Source organism: Oncorhynchus gorbuscha, linkage group LG16 (genome assembly GCF_021184085.1).
Source record: "Oncorhynchus gorbuscha isolate QuinsamMale2020 ecotype Even-year linkage group LG16, OgorEven_v1.0, whole genome shotgun sequence".
Taxonomy (NCBI): Eukaryota; Metazoa; Chordata; class Actinopteri; order Salmoniformes; family Salmonidae; genus Oncorhynchus; species Oncorhynchus gorbuscha.
The window spans coordinates 13,680,988-13,696,528 of NC_060188.1; the positions used below are offsets into that span (position 1 = coordinate 13,680,988).

General features: G+C 41.7%; 1 protein-coding gene across 6 annotated transcripts; it reads left to right on the forward strand.

Annotated features, from left to right (window-relative positions):
- The first annotated feature begins 144 nt into the window (after positions 1-144).
- LOC123998956 (solute carrier family 25 member 39-like) lies at positions 145-15,541 on the forward strand. Of its 6 annotated transcripts, none has more exons than XM_046304216.1 (12): positions 145-374; positions 5,629-5,734; positions 9,950-10,009; positions 10,617-10,667; positions 11,742-11,851; positions 12,030-12,097; positions 12,242-12,366; positions 12,560-12,733; positions 12,928-13,037; positions 13,843-13,924; positions 14,042-14,122; positions 14,238-15,541. In XM_046304216.1, exons 2-12 carry the CDS (start codon positions 5,638-5,640, stop codon positions 14,354-14,356), a joined length of 1,077 nt encoding a protein of 358 aa, XP_046160172.1. In that variant the 5' UTR covers positions 145-374; positions 5,629-5,637; the 3' UTR covers positions 14,357-15,541. The 6 variants fall into 6 exon arrangements, with proteins under 6 accessions (XP_046160172.1, XP_046160173.1, XP_046160171.1 ...); XM_046304217.1 differs by lacking the exon at positions 145-374 and adding an exon at positions 918-1,079; XM_046304215.1 differs by lacking the exon at positions 145-374 and adding an exon at positions 1,086-1,256.

Here is a 15,541-nt window from a genome sequence, read left to right on the forward strand (position 1 = left end):
CATTCTGAATGGTTTACATAGGTGTCAATCTACCACACACGCGTCACTAACAGGTACTAGAAAAGCTTCTCCGCTAGGAGGTGCAGTAGTTCACAGGACAAATTCAAATTCTGTCATTGGGACAAACGAATAATAACAGATAGGAAGGAGGATAAACAAGCAAGGGCAAGGACTCAGATAATGTAGTGTGGTGTTTAGGACCTCACCAGTGGCTGTGCTACAGGTGTAGATGGGGGATATGACATTGTAGATTAGGAGACAGTAGTTGTCAATGAATTATTGGGTCAACCTACAGGGACATGGGGTGTCACTTCCTGCAAAGGGATTTTACAGGCATGCTGGGAACATGAACGAAGACAGAACACAAGCTTTAGGTGGGTAATAGCCAGGCAAAGGAGATGGGACTGTAATGAAGGGAGTTCAGTCTGACGGTAGCTATTCCTGTAAATCCACAATGGCTACTCCGGCCTTCAGTAGTTGATCTAGAAGTGCTGGAGAGACTACAGAAAGATAAGGGAGGGTGTTGATCCATCTGATTTGTTTAAGAGATGTCTGGATACTGTGTATCAGGATTATATGGCCGTTTACACAGATGGTTCAGGACGTACTGGGTCAGCCTTTGCGGTGCAGGAATGTGGGGTGGCAGTCAAGAAACATATTACAGATCATCTGGCTGTATATAAGGCAGAGTTGATAGCCATACTGTTAGCCTTGCAGTGCGTGGAGGAAGTCAAGCCAGACAGAGTATTATTTGCTCTGATTCATGTGCAGTGTTGATGAGTCTCCAGTCCTTTAGGTCACGTAGCAGACAAGGCCATGTATAATGAGGGTCTACAAACCCATGGCAAGATTAGACAGATGGGTATACAGATAAGATTTACTTGGGTCCCAGCCCATGTGGGTGGAGGGGAACGAGGCAGTTGATGTAAGCTGGCTAAGCAAGCACTTGGTAGTGGGGATGTTGTAGTTTCAATGAGCAAGGCAGAGGCAACACGCCTGATATGGACAGTGATGGTGCAGAGATGGCAGGAACAGTGGACTAGAGATACGAAAGGCAGGCATTTATTTCAAGTACAGAGGCAAGTCGGGGAGGGGAGGACGCACATTTATAATTCTAACAGTGTTTTTGTTGGCAGAGTATTTAATTGTCTTAAAATATAGTTCAATTTCCTTTTGCAAGGGAAGAAGAAGAATAACCAAGCAAGAACCGTGGTCAGACTAATGGAAGGCGTGTCTTGTCACGGCAGACAAATCGGGTTGGTTTACTTGTTCCTAGCTCGATAGCTTTGTCAAGTTAGCTAACAGCAGCTCACGGCTGTGAACAGCATGTCCATTCAACACTCAGGGAAACAGGCAAAATGCCATGAAATCCCAGCAAATTCACAACGCAGATAGATACCCTTTATAGCTACGCTATAAACTGGAGGTTAGTATCAAGCTTTGGCATGTTTTATCTTCTGTTTTGCGATATTTAGTTAGATAGCTAGCTAGTGTCTGTTAGCCAGCTAGCTAGCCTTAGCTATCAAGCATCTTGAATTGGGGAGGGCTGGCATGTGTTCCTGTTTTGCCATTAGATTAGCTACTCTACTGTACATGCATGGTCGCTCATGTCTAGTTAATGTTAGTTAGCTACCTAGGTAGGTTCCACAACAAATGTTTTGTGAGCGTTTTATAATTGAGAAAGAAGCACGACAACATGTTTTAAAATGTTTGTTTTTTTGAGCACGACAACGTGTCCGTGTTAGTCCATCACCATCATTACATCACCACGCCAACAAGGCTGCAAGGTCAGATTTGCTGACTGGGTGGAGATGTCACAAAGTATATTTGTAATTAGATGTGGGTGTAGTGCAAACATGATATGCAGTACAGTGCAATATTACAGTTACTTAGCTAGCTACATTTTGTTGTCCTGCACCAGAATATAACTTTAGCTGTGGTCATTCATACTGAGTGGTGCCTTTTGGACCTAATAACTTTTGGAGAAATAAAGTATGTCTTTTTTTTCTATCAGAAAAAGGACATGTTTGACTTTCAGAAAAACATGTTAATCAAACTCAAGCACTTACATTTTGAGGTGCGTTTTCCAATCTGTTATGTGCATAATCCTAACAGGGTGGAAATGTAAAGACTAAATTAGCAATTTCTCTTTGAGTGAGAGATTGAACTAGCACAGTGGTTCCCAAACTTTTTATAGTCCCGTACCCCTTCAAACATTCAACCTCCAGCTGTACCCCCCTCTAGCACCAGTGTCAGTGCACTCAACAATGTTGTTTTTTGCCATCATTGTAAGCCTGCCACACACACACACACTATACGATACATTTATTAAACATAAGAATTAGTGTGAGTTTTTGTCACAACCTGGCTTGTGGGAAGTGACAAAGAGCTCTTACAGGACCAGGGCACAAAAACAATATAATTTATCTCTTTTTTTAACCGTCTTACATATAGGACCTTATTTGTTAATCGAAAATTGTGACTAACTCGTCACAGGTTAATGAGAAAGTTGTGCTTGAAAGGATGCACATAACTCTGCAATGTTGGGTTGTATTGGAGAGAGTCTGTCTTAAATCATTTTCCACGCACAGTCTGTGCCTGTATTTAGTTTTCATGCTGGTGTAGTTTTCATGCTGGTGAGGGCCGAGAATCCACTCTCACATAGGTACGTGGTTGCAAAGTGTCTTAACAGCGTGATTTGCCAAGGCAGGATACTCTGAGCACAGCCCAATCCAGAAATCTTCAATTTCGATGAGTCTCTATTGTTCAGATATTGGTAAGTGGACTGGAGGCAGGGCATGAAAGGGATAACGAATCCAGTTGTTTGTGTCATCTGTTTTGGGAAAGTACCTGCATAATTGCGCACCCAACTCACTCAGGTGCTTAGCTATATCACATTTGACATTGTCTGTAAGTTTGAGTTAATTTGCACACAACAAATCATACAATGATGGAAAGATTTGTGTGTTGTACTTGTTAATGCAGATAGAGAAGAGCTCCAACTTCTCAATCATAGCTTAAATTTTGTCCCGCACATTGAATATAGTTGCAGAGAGTCCCTGTAATCCTAGATTCAGATCATTCAGGCGAGAAAAAAACATCACCCAGATAGGCCAGTCGTGTGAGAAACTCGTCATCATGCAAGCGGTCAGATAAGGGAAAATGATGGTCAGTAAATTGCCCCTTGATAACCAGCACACTTCTGTATGTTGTAAAAGCATTACGTGGTCTCTGCCCATATAATTGCATATTGCAGAAAATACATGAGAGTTCAGGGGCCTTGCTTTAACAAAGTTAACCATTTTCACTGTAGTGTCAAATGTCTTTCAGGCATTCCTGACAGCTTGGTAGCCTAGTGCATTGGACTAGTAACCGAAAGGTTGCAAGATCGAATCCCCAAGCTGACAAGGTAAAACTCTGTCGTTCTGCCCCTGAACAAGGCAGTTAACCCACTGTTCCTAGGCCGTCATTGAAAATAAGAATTTGTTCTTCACTGACTTGTCTAGTTAAATAAAGGTAAAATAAAAAATTACCTTGGCAGCAAGAGCCTCTCTGTGGATGCTACAGTGTACCCAAGTGGCATCTGAAGCAACTGCTTGCATGCGCGTTACCATTCCACTATGTCTCCTTGTCATGGCTTTTGCACCATAAATACAGATACCAACATGAGCAGCAGCTACGTTTTGGCTACATATGGACCATTGATGGAATTCCTGTGAGAGAGTTAATGTGATTGGATGTTAATTATTTGACAAGGCTGTATTTGACATTGTGTTATGTTGATGAACACTAGATGGTTTAGTTTAATTTTGTGCAGTGAAACGAGGCTACTCAGGTGAGAAAAAACATCACCCAAATGTATAGTCCTGGTGGAAAATGTGAAAAAATAAAGTTAAAATATATATTTATATATTTTCATGTGAATCACATTTTTATTTGATATCATTGCTCCTACTCCAGTCTGGGAATACCTGAACTAGCATAATGGTGAACACTTTAACAGGATTTTAATTAATCTATCAAACATTTTTTTTTTTTACATTTGGTGAATTTTCTACATTTTGCCTAACAGATCGGGGTGGGACATACAGACAAAACATATATAAAACTGTTTATATTTATTAAGCTTTGCACCATTGTTTTCCCACCAAAGAAACTACACTTCCTGAATGGTGTCATTGCAAGAAGGGGTTGTTTTCTTAAATGGAGAAGTACAAAAAAACTTTATTTTATGTTTATTTAACTAAACAAGTCAGTTAAGAACAAATTCTTATTTACAATGACAGCCAAACCCTAACAACCCTGGGCCAATTGTGCGCTACCCTATGGGACTCCCAAACACTGCCCTGCCATTTATCACACGACACAGGGCAAGATTGATAAAGCACATGGATTAGAAATATTATACATAATAATCAGATCCATGAGCCATAGAGTAAAGTACTTGTTGTAATTTTTACTCTTAACAACTTGTTGTAACCAATGCTGTCTTAATTCTGTGAAATTAGCCTAGACAATGTTGTAAATGTAGGAACCAGTTTCTGGCCTGTGTTCATATTTTTGCTGAGGGTCGGGATATGGTGGGATTTGTTTTAGGGTAAGCGTGCCACAGTCAGCTGAAGCAGGGGGAGGTGATAGTCAGAGAAATTGGAACGTGATCGTCTGCCAGCAAGCCTGCAGTACGAGACATTCGGCATGGCTTTATGAGTGCTCAGGTCCTCTGCAGTGCACAAACACATTCAGCAACACATTCAATCATATGCTTGAGATGGCTCCCTCTGATCAAGAACTGGCCTAGAAATGTTTATATATCTACTCTAGAAACGATTAGCCCTTTACAGAGCTATGTTAGTGGTACTGTAAAGAGGCAGGTAGATGTTCTATCTTGTTGCTTTCTACACTCATTCATAATCTGCCAATTATTAGTTTATGTTAGTAAACACATTTATCACCCATTTTCAATTCGTCAGGTTCTAATTCCCCCTGCTGTCTATTAAATGTGGGCTTAGTCAATCTTCTGTGGATAGTAGTCTTTATGTTACCAGACTTGCTATTGTATCAGTGAGGTGTTGTGGGAGTGTGTGGGGTTTGAAAACTGGGTGTAGTAGCTAGGAGAGGGGAGACGTGCACACGACAGATACCTTATCTTAGTGTGTCAAGCGCTCTATTATAACCCCTCCTATCACACATGAACGAGGCTACTGTACGTCTAGTCACTATCACTTAGTGATAGACTCCTTAATAACAAGCTGTTTGTCACTTGGACTAGTAGTGGCTGTTGGCTATTCAAGAACCCCTACAACACACGTTTGGATAATATGCACGAGCCTAGAGTTAGGCTAAGCTCTAGCTTTACAATAGTCATGCTATTGTCCAGGAAGTGACCAGGCTGGCCGTCTTGCCCTGAGGACATTCTGTGTTTTGTCTCAGTAATCAGGCACAGTTTGACAGAGTATAGCCTTGCTCAAATCAGAGGCACTCCCCAACAGCCTTGTTTATTTCACATATAATAGAATATATCAAGCACTAACTAGCCTCTCATTAGAAGAGAACTAAAGTAACACTATGACAATGACATTTGTGTAGTGTGGTTAAAGTTGATGTTTTCTGTCTCCCTGTCTGTCTCAGGTGGTCAGGATGGGGGAGCGGCCTGTTGTTACCCCCTCAGCTGGGATCACTCCAGTGCAGCAGATGCTGGCCTCTGGCACTGGGGCGCTGCTCACATCAGTGTTCGGTAAGATCAATGTCCAATAGAGGGGCACAACAACAAACATGTCCTCTCTCTGCCAATAAATAAATAAACCTACCTAGGGGAACCAGTAAAAGCACAGATTATAAACACCAAGATGGTGGACTGAACACAGCTATGTAGACCACCTCAAGATAAAAAGGTAATATTCAAAATTAGACTAAATATTAGCACTACACAATCTGGTGGGTAATAACCTTCAATCTGGATAACAACACAGAACAAATCTTAAGACTAGAGAAATGTATCAACAAATATGATAACAAGCAACACCCAAACATGGCAGAGAGTAAGACAGGGGAACCTACTTCAAAATGAAAACTTGACTCTTCGATAGACACAGACAATTTAATATTTTCACCACCGGGACTGGTAAAGGACAAAACCGATCTGTTAAAATCAATAAATGACAAACTGGGTATACTTGAACTAGTCAGTGTTGGTGAATTTCTTCAACAGATGATCAGGTCTATATAATTATCAAACATTTAAAAAAAATAAAGTGGTGATCCTAACTGACCTAAGACGGAATTTTACAAGGATTAAATGTCAGGAATTGTGAAAAACTGAGTTTAAATGTGTATCTCAGCAACAACAAAAAATAAACGTCCCTTTTTCAGGACCCTGTCTTTCAAAGATAATTTGTAAAAATCCCAAACTTCACAGATCTTCATTCTAAAAGGTTTAAACTCTATTTCCCATTCTTGTTAAATTAACCATAAACAATTAATGAACATGCACCTGTGGAACAGTCGTTAAGACACTAACAGCTTACAGACAGTAGGCAATTAAGGTCACAGTTATGAAAACTTAGGACACTAAAGAGGCCTTTCTACTGATTCTGAAAAACAAAACAAAAAAGTTGCCCAGGGTCCCTGCTCATCTGCGTGACCGTACCTAAGGCATGCTGCAAGGAGGCATGAGGACTGCAGATGTGGCCAGGGCAATAAATTGCAATGTCTGTACTGTGAGACACCTAAGACAGCTCTACAGGGAGACAGGACGGACAGCTGATTGTCCTCGCAGTGGCAAATCACGTTTAACAACGCCTGCACAGGATCGGTACATCTGAACATCACACCTGTGGGACAGGTAAAGGATGACAACAGCAACTGTCCTAGTTACACCAGGAATGCACAATCCCTCCAACAGTGGTCAGACTGGCTGGACTGAGGGCTTGTAGGCCTGTTGTAAGGCAGGTCCTCACCAGACCTCACCGTCAACAACGTCGCCTATGGGCACAAACCGATCGTCGCTGGACCAGACAGGACTGGCAAAAAGTGCTCTTCACTGACGAGTGCCGGTTTTGTCTCACCCGGAGTGATGGTCGGATTTGTGTTTATTGTCGAAGTAATGAGCATTACACTGAGGCCTGTACTCTTGAACGGGATCGAGTTGGAGGATCTGTCATGGTCTTGGGCGGTGTGCCACAGCATCATCGGACTGAGCTTGTTGTCATTGCAGGCAATCTCAACGCTGTGCGTTACAGGGAAGACATCCTCCTCCCTCATGTGGTACCATTCCTGCAGGCTCATCCTGACATGATCCTCCAGCATGACAATGCCACCAGCCATACTGCTCGTTCTGTGTGTGATTTCCTGCAAGACAGGAATGTCAGTGTTCTGCTATGGTCAGCGACGAGCCCAGATCTCAATCCCATTGAGCACGTCTGGGACCACGTCTGGAAAGAACCGGCAAATCTGATGCAGTCCATGAGGAGGAGATGCACTGCAGTACTTAATGCAGTTTGTGGCCACACCAGATACTGTCTGTTACTTTTGATTTTGACCCCCCCCCCCCCCTAACTAATTTCTGTTAGTCACATGTCTGTGGAACTTATTCAATTTGTGTCTCAGTTGTTGATTCGTGTTCATACAAATATTTACACATGTTAGGTTTGCTGAAAATAAACGCAGTTGACAGTGAGAGGACATTTATTTTATTTTGAGTTTGTATACACACACACTACCGTTCAAAAGTTTGGGGTCACTTAGAAATGTTCTTGTTTTGAAAGAAAAGCACTTAATTTTGTCCATTTTAAAAGAACATCAAATTGATCAGAAATACAGTGTAGACATTCATGTTTTTAATGACTAGTCTAGCTGGAAATGGCAGATTTGTTTTATGAAATATCTACATGAGTGTACAGAGGCCCATAATCAGCAACCATTACTCTTGTGTTCTAATGGCACGTTGTTAGCTAATCCAAGTTTATCATTTTAAAAGGCTTATTGATCATTAGAAAACCCTGATTTAAAGAAGCAATAAAACTGGCCTTTAGACTAGTTTAGTATCTGGAGCATCAGCATTTGTGGGTTCGATTACAGGCTCAAAATGTCCAGAAACCAGGACCTTTCTTCTGAAACTCATCAGTCTATTCTTGTTCTGAGAAATTAAGGCTATTTCATGTGAGAAATTGCCAAGAAACTGAAGATCTCATACAATGCTGTGTTCCACTCCGTTCACAGAACAGAACAAACGCTCTCTAACCAGACTAGAAAGAGGAGTAGGAGGCCCCGGTGCACAACTGAGCAAGAGGACAAGTACACTAGAGTGTCTAGTTTGAGGAACAGAAGCCTCACAAGTCCTCAACTGGCCGCTTCATTAAATAGTGCCTGTAAAACACCAGTCTCAATGTCAACAGTGATGAGGTGACTCCAGGATGCTGGCCTTCATGAATGTCTCGTATGCTGTGTGATGGCACGAACAAATGAATGATTGATTGATGCAGTAGCCTATATAAATATTGAATTATAGGCCTAAGAAAGTTACCGTACACAGGATGTGGTCTTAGGCCTACACCTGGTGGTTATACAAGGCTGCTATTCTAAGCCTACTAATTATGTCATTACTTATTATTATAATGATGATCATAATAATAGTAATGATAACAATAAGGAGATCTAGAAATAATATAATTATAAAAATGATTTTTCTGACAATTTTGAACAGTGTTAACAACACTAAATAATACCAGAGAAGTCCGATTTTAATCAACGATAGTCCGTGTAAAAAAGGGTAAAGGAACAAGGCTGTGTAGATATCTGGCTGTGTTGGCAAAATCACTACATATCCCATCGCACCCAGCGAGGAGAGGCTGCCTGTTGTCACAGTTCCAAGACCAATCAGAAACGTCCAGCTAACCCTATGCCAATGTCAGTTCCAAGACCAATCAGAAACGTCCAGCTAACCCTATGCCAATGACGCCGGTGAATCTGAAAACTGATGTTGGGTCTGTTTTAAGTAGCAATGATATCCTTCTCCACCGTCTTACGACAGATTTCACAAACCAGTCATGACTGTTAAAAAAAAAAACTTTAAAAAACTGTACGTTTCTTTCCAGCAAATTATAACTATTGTAGCAAAGGAGTTTTGAAGTTGAGGGTGCAGTATTTCTGAAGTTTGGCCATGAGGACAAAAACTAGCATAGTTCAGAAGACAGCTAGTTTAGCCAGAGAAAATGACCTCGGACCTAGTGCGCATGTGCACCAGGAAAATTCAGGAGACATATTATAGATTTTATGCCCTGATATCAGGAGCTGGTGGCGAAAAGTGAGATTAAACAATTCAGAGACTGAAACAAATATTTAAGGAGAGTGAATCGATATACCGTACTGAAATCAATTGTAACAAAGCTTTATTAGATTATTAGATATTAGATTCTGTCTCTACAGAATTAGCTAGCTTGTTGACCACGCTGATTTTCATCGGGTTACGGGCAGGATTACGATTCACGATATCAAGACTTGATCTGCACTCTTTCAGCTGTTGAAAAATAAAATGTTTGTAAAAAAAGTATTTGTATAAAAACAATTAAATGTTATTAAATATGTACAGAATTTTCATGAGCTCTCTGCCTAGCCTGCCACTAGGTGCCATGGCAACTGTAGAACTAGGATGAAATGTTCCATGTTCATGGGTGACCGAAGCCTCCACCACAACACAGGAGTCTGCCACAACTGCATCAGAGGCTGTCACTGGTTCACTTTGTGTGTCCGTCTGTGTCCATCTGAGCTCCACTCCAGTCTGGTTGTACAGGTTGAGGTCTTGCTAGTCTGACCAGACTCCAAAGCCTGTGGAACAAGTGTCCAAGCCTTGTGTGTAGGAACACCCCCCTCATGTATGCACATGTTCCTCATTGACGAGACCCATGATGGGTGTAAATAGATCAGCATAATTGAATCTGTCTCTCTTTCACAGTCACACCACTGGACGTTGTGAAAATAAGGCTGCAGGCCCAGCAAACACCATTCTATCAAGGTAGAACACTAACAGATAACATTCTCTGCTTATACGATGAGTCTGCTTATTGCTTCTTACCATTGCGGGGATAGTCTAAGTATTAGATCTTTATGTCCCCACTCCCCACCCCTGAAAACTGGGGCGGCAGGTAGCCTAGTGGTTAGCGCATTGGGCCAGTAACCGAAAGGTTGCTAGATCGAATCCCCGAGCTGACCTGGTACAAATCTGTTGTTCTGCCCCTGAACAAGGCACTGTTCCTAGGCCGTCATTGTAAATAAGAATTTGTTCTTAACTGACTTGCCGAGTTAAATAAAAATATATATAAATTAAATGTTTTAAAAAAACTCAACTGCACTGTCATCACTTTCCCTGTGAGAGACTACATTCAGCCTCTTGCCCATCTGCTCCCTAAGCCTAAATAATAGAAGAGGGGTTGAAGTAAAGGGGGTTTAGAAGTCCTTATGTCGGCAATGTTGACCTTCGGCAGCCATGTCAGGCTACATTTAGTGGAATGTGAGACATGCTTTAGCTTTTCTCTGCTCAAATGCTTATTTTGTGTGTCTTGTGCTCTTTCATTCTCTCCATCTCTGTGTTTCTATCTCTCTCTCTTTGCTTTGTTTCATAGCTTTAGCTGCTGACTCTGCTTCATGGAGTGGTGTAATCCGCCCCTCCAAATGTGAGTAAACCAGCCGGCGCCGCTCGCTGCATGCCCAGACTTTGCCCAGTCAGACTGACTACATGTGCCTATCTGGCACTGCTCTGCCAATATGACCTACTAACAAACTGGGTTTCCTGGGAAAACAAAACAAATGCGCTTTAGCCATAGTCTGAGCAAATTGATTTTGAAATGTTTGGCAATTATATGTACCCTCTATGTCTATATATGTAACGTCATACTCTTCCTCAGTGCACCCTCATACTCTCAGCTGAATGATTATATGGGCTACAGCCTTGGCGCTCTCTCTCTATCCCTCCATTCAGCTACACCATAACTCACTCTGAACATTTTATAAAGAAAACGAAGGAAAATTAGCCCAGATAGTGTAACCAGCTAGTTAGAATTAGCATATTGAACTTCACAACGAAATGATGTGGTAACAATGAGTGCTTTCTGGTACTTGAAAGAATTAAACATGATTCATAGCTACCAGGTCTCAAATTGTGCCTTGCGGTACCTGTGTTTAGGAATCTCAAAGAAACAAACAAGTAGTTCATAGTAAAATGAGTGTTATACAGTATAACCTATGTCATTTTCTATTACTAGAGGAGCTCGTTTGTTTGTTTATAGATTTCTCCTCAAATACTTTGCCTTGGATTGACCATTTGCCAATACCTAAAATAAGGCAAACACTAGTAGTCCAGAGCAGGCCTTGGCGAGAGCAGCCTTGGTGTTATCGTCCCCAGTGTCGGTCTGACCGGTCATTGCCATAACCTCTGTTATTAATAGCTTATCTAACCTCTGTCATGGAAAAAAAAAAAAAAAAAACTGTTGGAAGTATTTATTTTTGTACCAATGTCATTATTTTCAAGAACTATTGAATATCCATTCATTTGACATAGAACTAGAAGCTATAGATGTATCAAACATGAATGCGTGCCCTACAGAGCTGCCAACGTTCGGCATTACTCCCAGTAGGTTCACATTTACCTATCTATAGTATAGATAGAAGTAGAGCATCATGTCTCGTACAGTAACATATTAACCAGTATGGTTGTTTTGGTGACCCTGTTCTTGTGTTTTGTGTCTCAGGGAAGTGCTTCCTGTATTGTAATGGCCTGATGGATCACATTTATGTGTGTCAGTATGGGGCCAGCTGCACCAGCTGGTACAAAACACCAACCCACTTCAGTGGCACCCTGGTAAGAGACTCAGAACCCTCTTATTCACTCCCACCAACACAGCACAACGTCACCTGGTTTGACATCGTTAAAACACTGGATGGGGAACGACCTGTCTTTTGAAGTCCCAAATGTTTGTATTTTTTTGGAACTCCACAGTTCCCAAGGACAAACACGGTGTGGTGTTTGTTTTTCTCAGGATGCTTTTGTGAAGATCACGCGCAACGAGGGGGTCAGGTCTCTGTGGAGCGGGCTGCCTCCCACACTGTGAGTCACTGGGGTATTTCAAGTACATGTATTTGTAATAAAGAACGGTAACAAGAGTGATCAGTCCTTGATCGTATAAAAGAGAACTCAGAACTATAACTTGCAGAGCTTTGAGATTGACAGTTTCTTGCTGTTTGTGTACAGGGTGATGGCGGTGCCTGCCACGGTCATCTACTTCACCTGCTATGACCAGCTCAGAGACTTACTGCGCTACGGCATGGGGTTCCAAGGCAACTACATCCCCCTGGTGGCTGGGGGTCTCGCTAGACGTAAGTGGACTACATGGGATGGGGGTTCACAATGTCTTGAATTTGATTAAGTCTTGATTATGATACAGTTCAGTTGTCACACACCACACTAAGAATGTAGATATATAATAATGCCATTATTACATTGTTCCCTTCTGTAATGTTTGTTGCTGCCCCTCTTCCGTTGACTCCCCCGTGTCTGTGTGTTCTCCAGTGGGAGCAGTGAGTGTGATCAGCCCATTAGAGCTGGTGCGTACCAAGATGCAGTCCCGGAAGCTGACCTACAGCGAGCTGAGAGTGTGTATCCGCTCTAGTGTTGCCCAGGATGGCTGGCTGTCCCTGTGGAGGGGTTGGGGATCCACCGTCCTACGAGACGTCCCCTTCTCAGGTGAGACTTCACCTCCATGGACGTAATGTCACTAACCATTTATCTGTCACTGCTAGGGCTTAGTTGGACTGGTTGATAGTGGTTGGGGGTTACATAATGAAGACCGCCTGTGTGGGTGAATAATAAATACTATCTTCAGGTGTGATAATGTTTCTCAGTGACTTTTCAACCTGACTGTTTTTCTGTGTGTGCAGCCCTGTACTGGTTCAACTATGAGCTGGTGAAGGCCCAGCTGTGTGATCAGTACAATGTGTCTCAGGCCACCTTCTCCATCAGCTTCACAGCAGGGGCCATCTCTGGAGCTGTGAGTATCTCATTAATACCTCTACTGGGAATTTACAATGTATGTAAAGCAGATGTCTTCTATTAGATTTCATGAAGAAGATTATGGATGGTTTGTACATTGCAAGGTGTATATAGTCAAACTCTTTTTTTTTTTTTTTCAGTTTACTGTGAGACAGAGGTGTGCTTTATTATAGGTAGATCATTGACAAATATGGATAAGAGTTCAGTGTGCTTTCTCTCACCAGGACAGGAAAGCCAGTTGTAACACAGATGTTATTTGTATTTATGACAGAAAGAGGCCATGATAAATAAAACCAAATGCCTCTCCCTGCTGAAAACAGGCCTATGTTTGTTTAGAGAGATTCTCTCATATGTGAGAGAAGTGGACACACTTACTTAGCCTAGATCTGTAGTAAAACAGGAAGTTCCCTGACAAATCATGGCAGTTCTATAGTCCTCTCATGAGTTATAAGGGTTGAGTTGACACCAGAAAAAAATAGAGAATTGCTGTGTCATTGTTGTCATCACCGCAAATCTACCATTCCAGTGTTTTACTTGTTATATTGTATTTACTTTGCCACCATGGCCTTTTTTGCTTTTACCTCCCCTATTTCTGGTTAAACAAAGGTTAAATAAAAAAAATGTGACAACCATTAAACTGTTGATAATTGATAACAGGTGGACCCCCCCTGGTTAAAGTCTGCTTTTAGTGTTTCACCTGTCTAGTTACATAACGTACTGCTGATCAATAAATCAGGAGGTAAGTTATGTTGATTTCACTGAGTATTGCTTATAGAGAGTGTGTCTATTGTCTTCTGTCCCAGGTGGCTGCCATCGTGACCCTACCTTTTGACGTGGTGAAGACACGAAGACAGATCCAACTGGGAGAGATGGAGACACTGGGAGGTGTGTAATTACATGGTCTTATGTACCCATATGGCCATTCACGTCTGAAATCATATTTTATCCTCTGATAGAATGTAGGATTGCCCACTAAATCTCTCTTTCTCCCCTTCCTCCTAGTCCCTGTGAAGAATCTCACATCCACATGGCATATCATGAGGGGAATTTGGGCTGAATCGGGATACAGGGGGCTCTTTGCAGGTAAGTCCAAAGGATATATAATAAGTATATATTTGCAATGCCTGAAGCGCTGGTATAGTAAGCAGTCTGAATGGAGGACTAAATCAGGTAAATTGTGTCTCTTTATCCCCCTCAGGTTTCCTACCCAGGGTGATCAAAGTTGCCCCAGCCTGTGCTGTCATGATCAGCACCTATGAGTTTGGGAAGATCTTCTTCCAGAAGATGAACCTTGACCGGGAGCAACAGGCCTGCTGAGGGGCTGTGTGTGTGTAGAGAAGCAGGGTTGGCTACCTTCTTCTGTGGCAGAATGGGAAGAGACTGTTCGCAGCTGCCAATGCATGCTCACATGCACACTGTGCAAGACTGCTCCTGGTTAAGACGTTGCACCTAGAAACCTGAGCTTCAAATAACCCTGGAGGAGTCTGTCTCTCAATTCAGACAAAGGCAAAGACATGAGGAATGGGCTTTTTTTGTCTGTTTTTTAGCCCTTTCTATTGGCCCACAGGGAGGCTACTCCTACAACTGTGAACACTGTCATACGTCTATCCATGAATGTGTCCATTAGTTAAATTCAGAACTGTGGGGGAACGGCCCTGTGACCTAAGGCTTATTCAGACTTTAGCATGCTTTCCTTGCACACTAAAAGTGTTCATCTTTGCTAGTACAGCCCCCTGCTGTTCATACCTGGGAGAACACTTCTAACAACAACCCTAAAATAAACTGCATGCAAAGTAATCCATTCAATCAAGACCTTCCCTTCAGCTACTAGCCCAGACCAAAATGCATGGCTGAGCTGGGATCAGTGGATTTTCTTAATGTAGCATTCTCTCATATTGATTTGTCATCTGACCAATGGTAGCTTACTATTCAATGTCCATTTTTGTGATGGGAATAAATACAATACTTATGTAGGTGGGTTACCATGGCTCATTCCCCTAGGATGAGAACTGGGTTTTATGAGTTAGTTTGGTACTGTTGTTATGCAATTAAATACTTCAGACAAAACAGCTGACAAATTGACTATGCTATCTAAAAGGGGTTGACATACTTTTTAATTTTTTTTACATGATTGAATGTATGCAGGTTTTCTGTTGATCCATTTCAGAACTGGGCTGAGTCCATATAGTTTTTTTTAGATAATTTTATTTAGCATTTAAGAAAGATCTGGAGTTCTAACTAGGCTACTAGACTGAACTGAGTTGTTGCCTTGATCTTCAATTTGTGTGTTTATTATTTCTTGTGTACCTTTACATGGATGTATAGACTGTTTTATATGCTGTGCCTGGTTTTACTGTTTTTATTCAGAGGGATATAGATCATATAACAGAATGCCTAATTGGATTCAAAGACATTTTTTATTTCACCTTTATTTAACCAGGTAGGCTAGTTGAGAACAAGTTGAGATGGACAGTTGTAAAATTAAAAAGGTGTTGCACCAAT

What these genes read in the sequence shown, in the direction of transcription:
- LOC123998956 (XM_046304216.1), top strand. Translation starts at nt 5,638, where the DNA reads ATGGGGGAGCGGCCTGTTGTTACCCCCTCAGCTGGGATCACTCCAGTG. An exon ending in GCTGCTCACATCAGTGTTCG is followed by an intron (nt 5,735 to 9,949) that starts GTAAGATCAATG and finishes TCTCTTTCACAG; the next exon opens with TCACACCACTGGACGTTGTG. An exon ending in GGCTGGGGGTCTCGCTAGAC is followed by an intron (nt 12,367 to 12,559) that starts GTAAGTGGACTA and finishes TGTGTTCTCCAG; the next exon opens with TGGGAGCAGTGAGTGTGATC.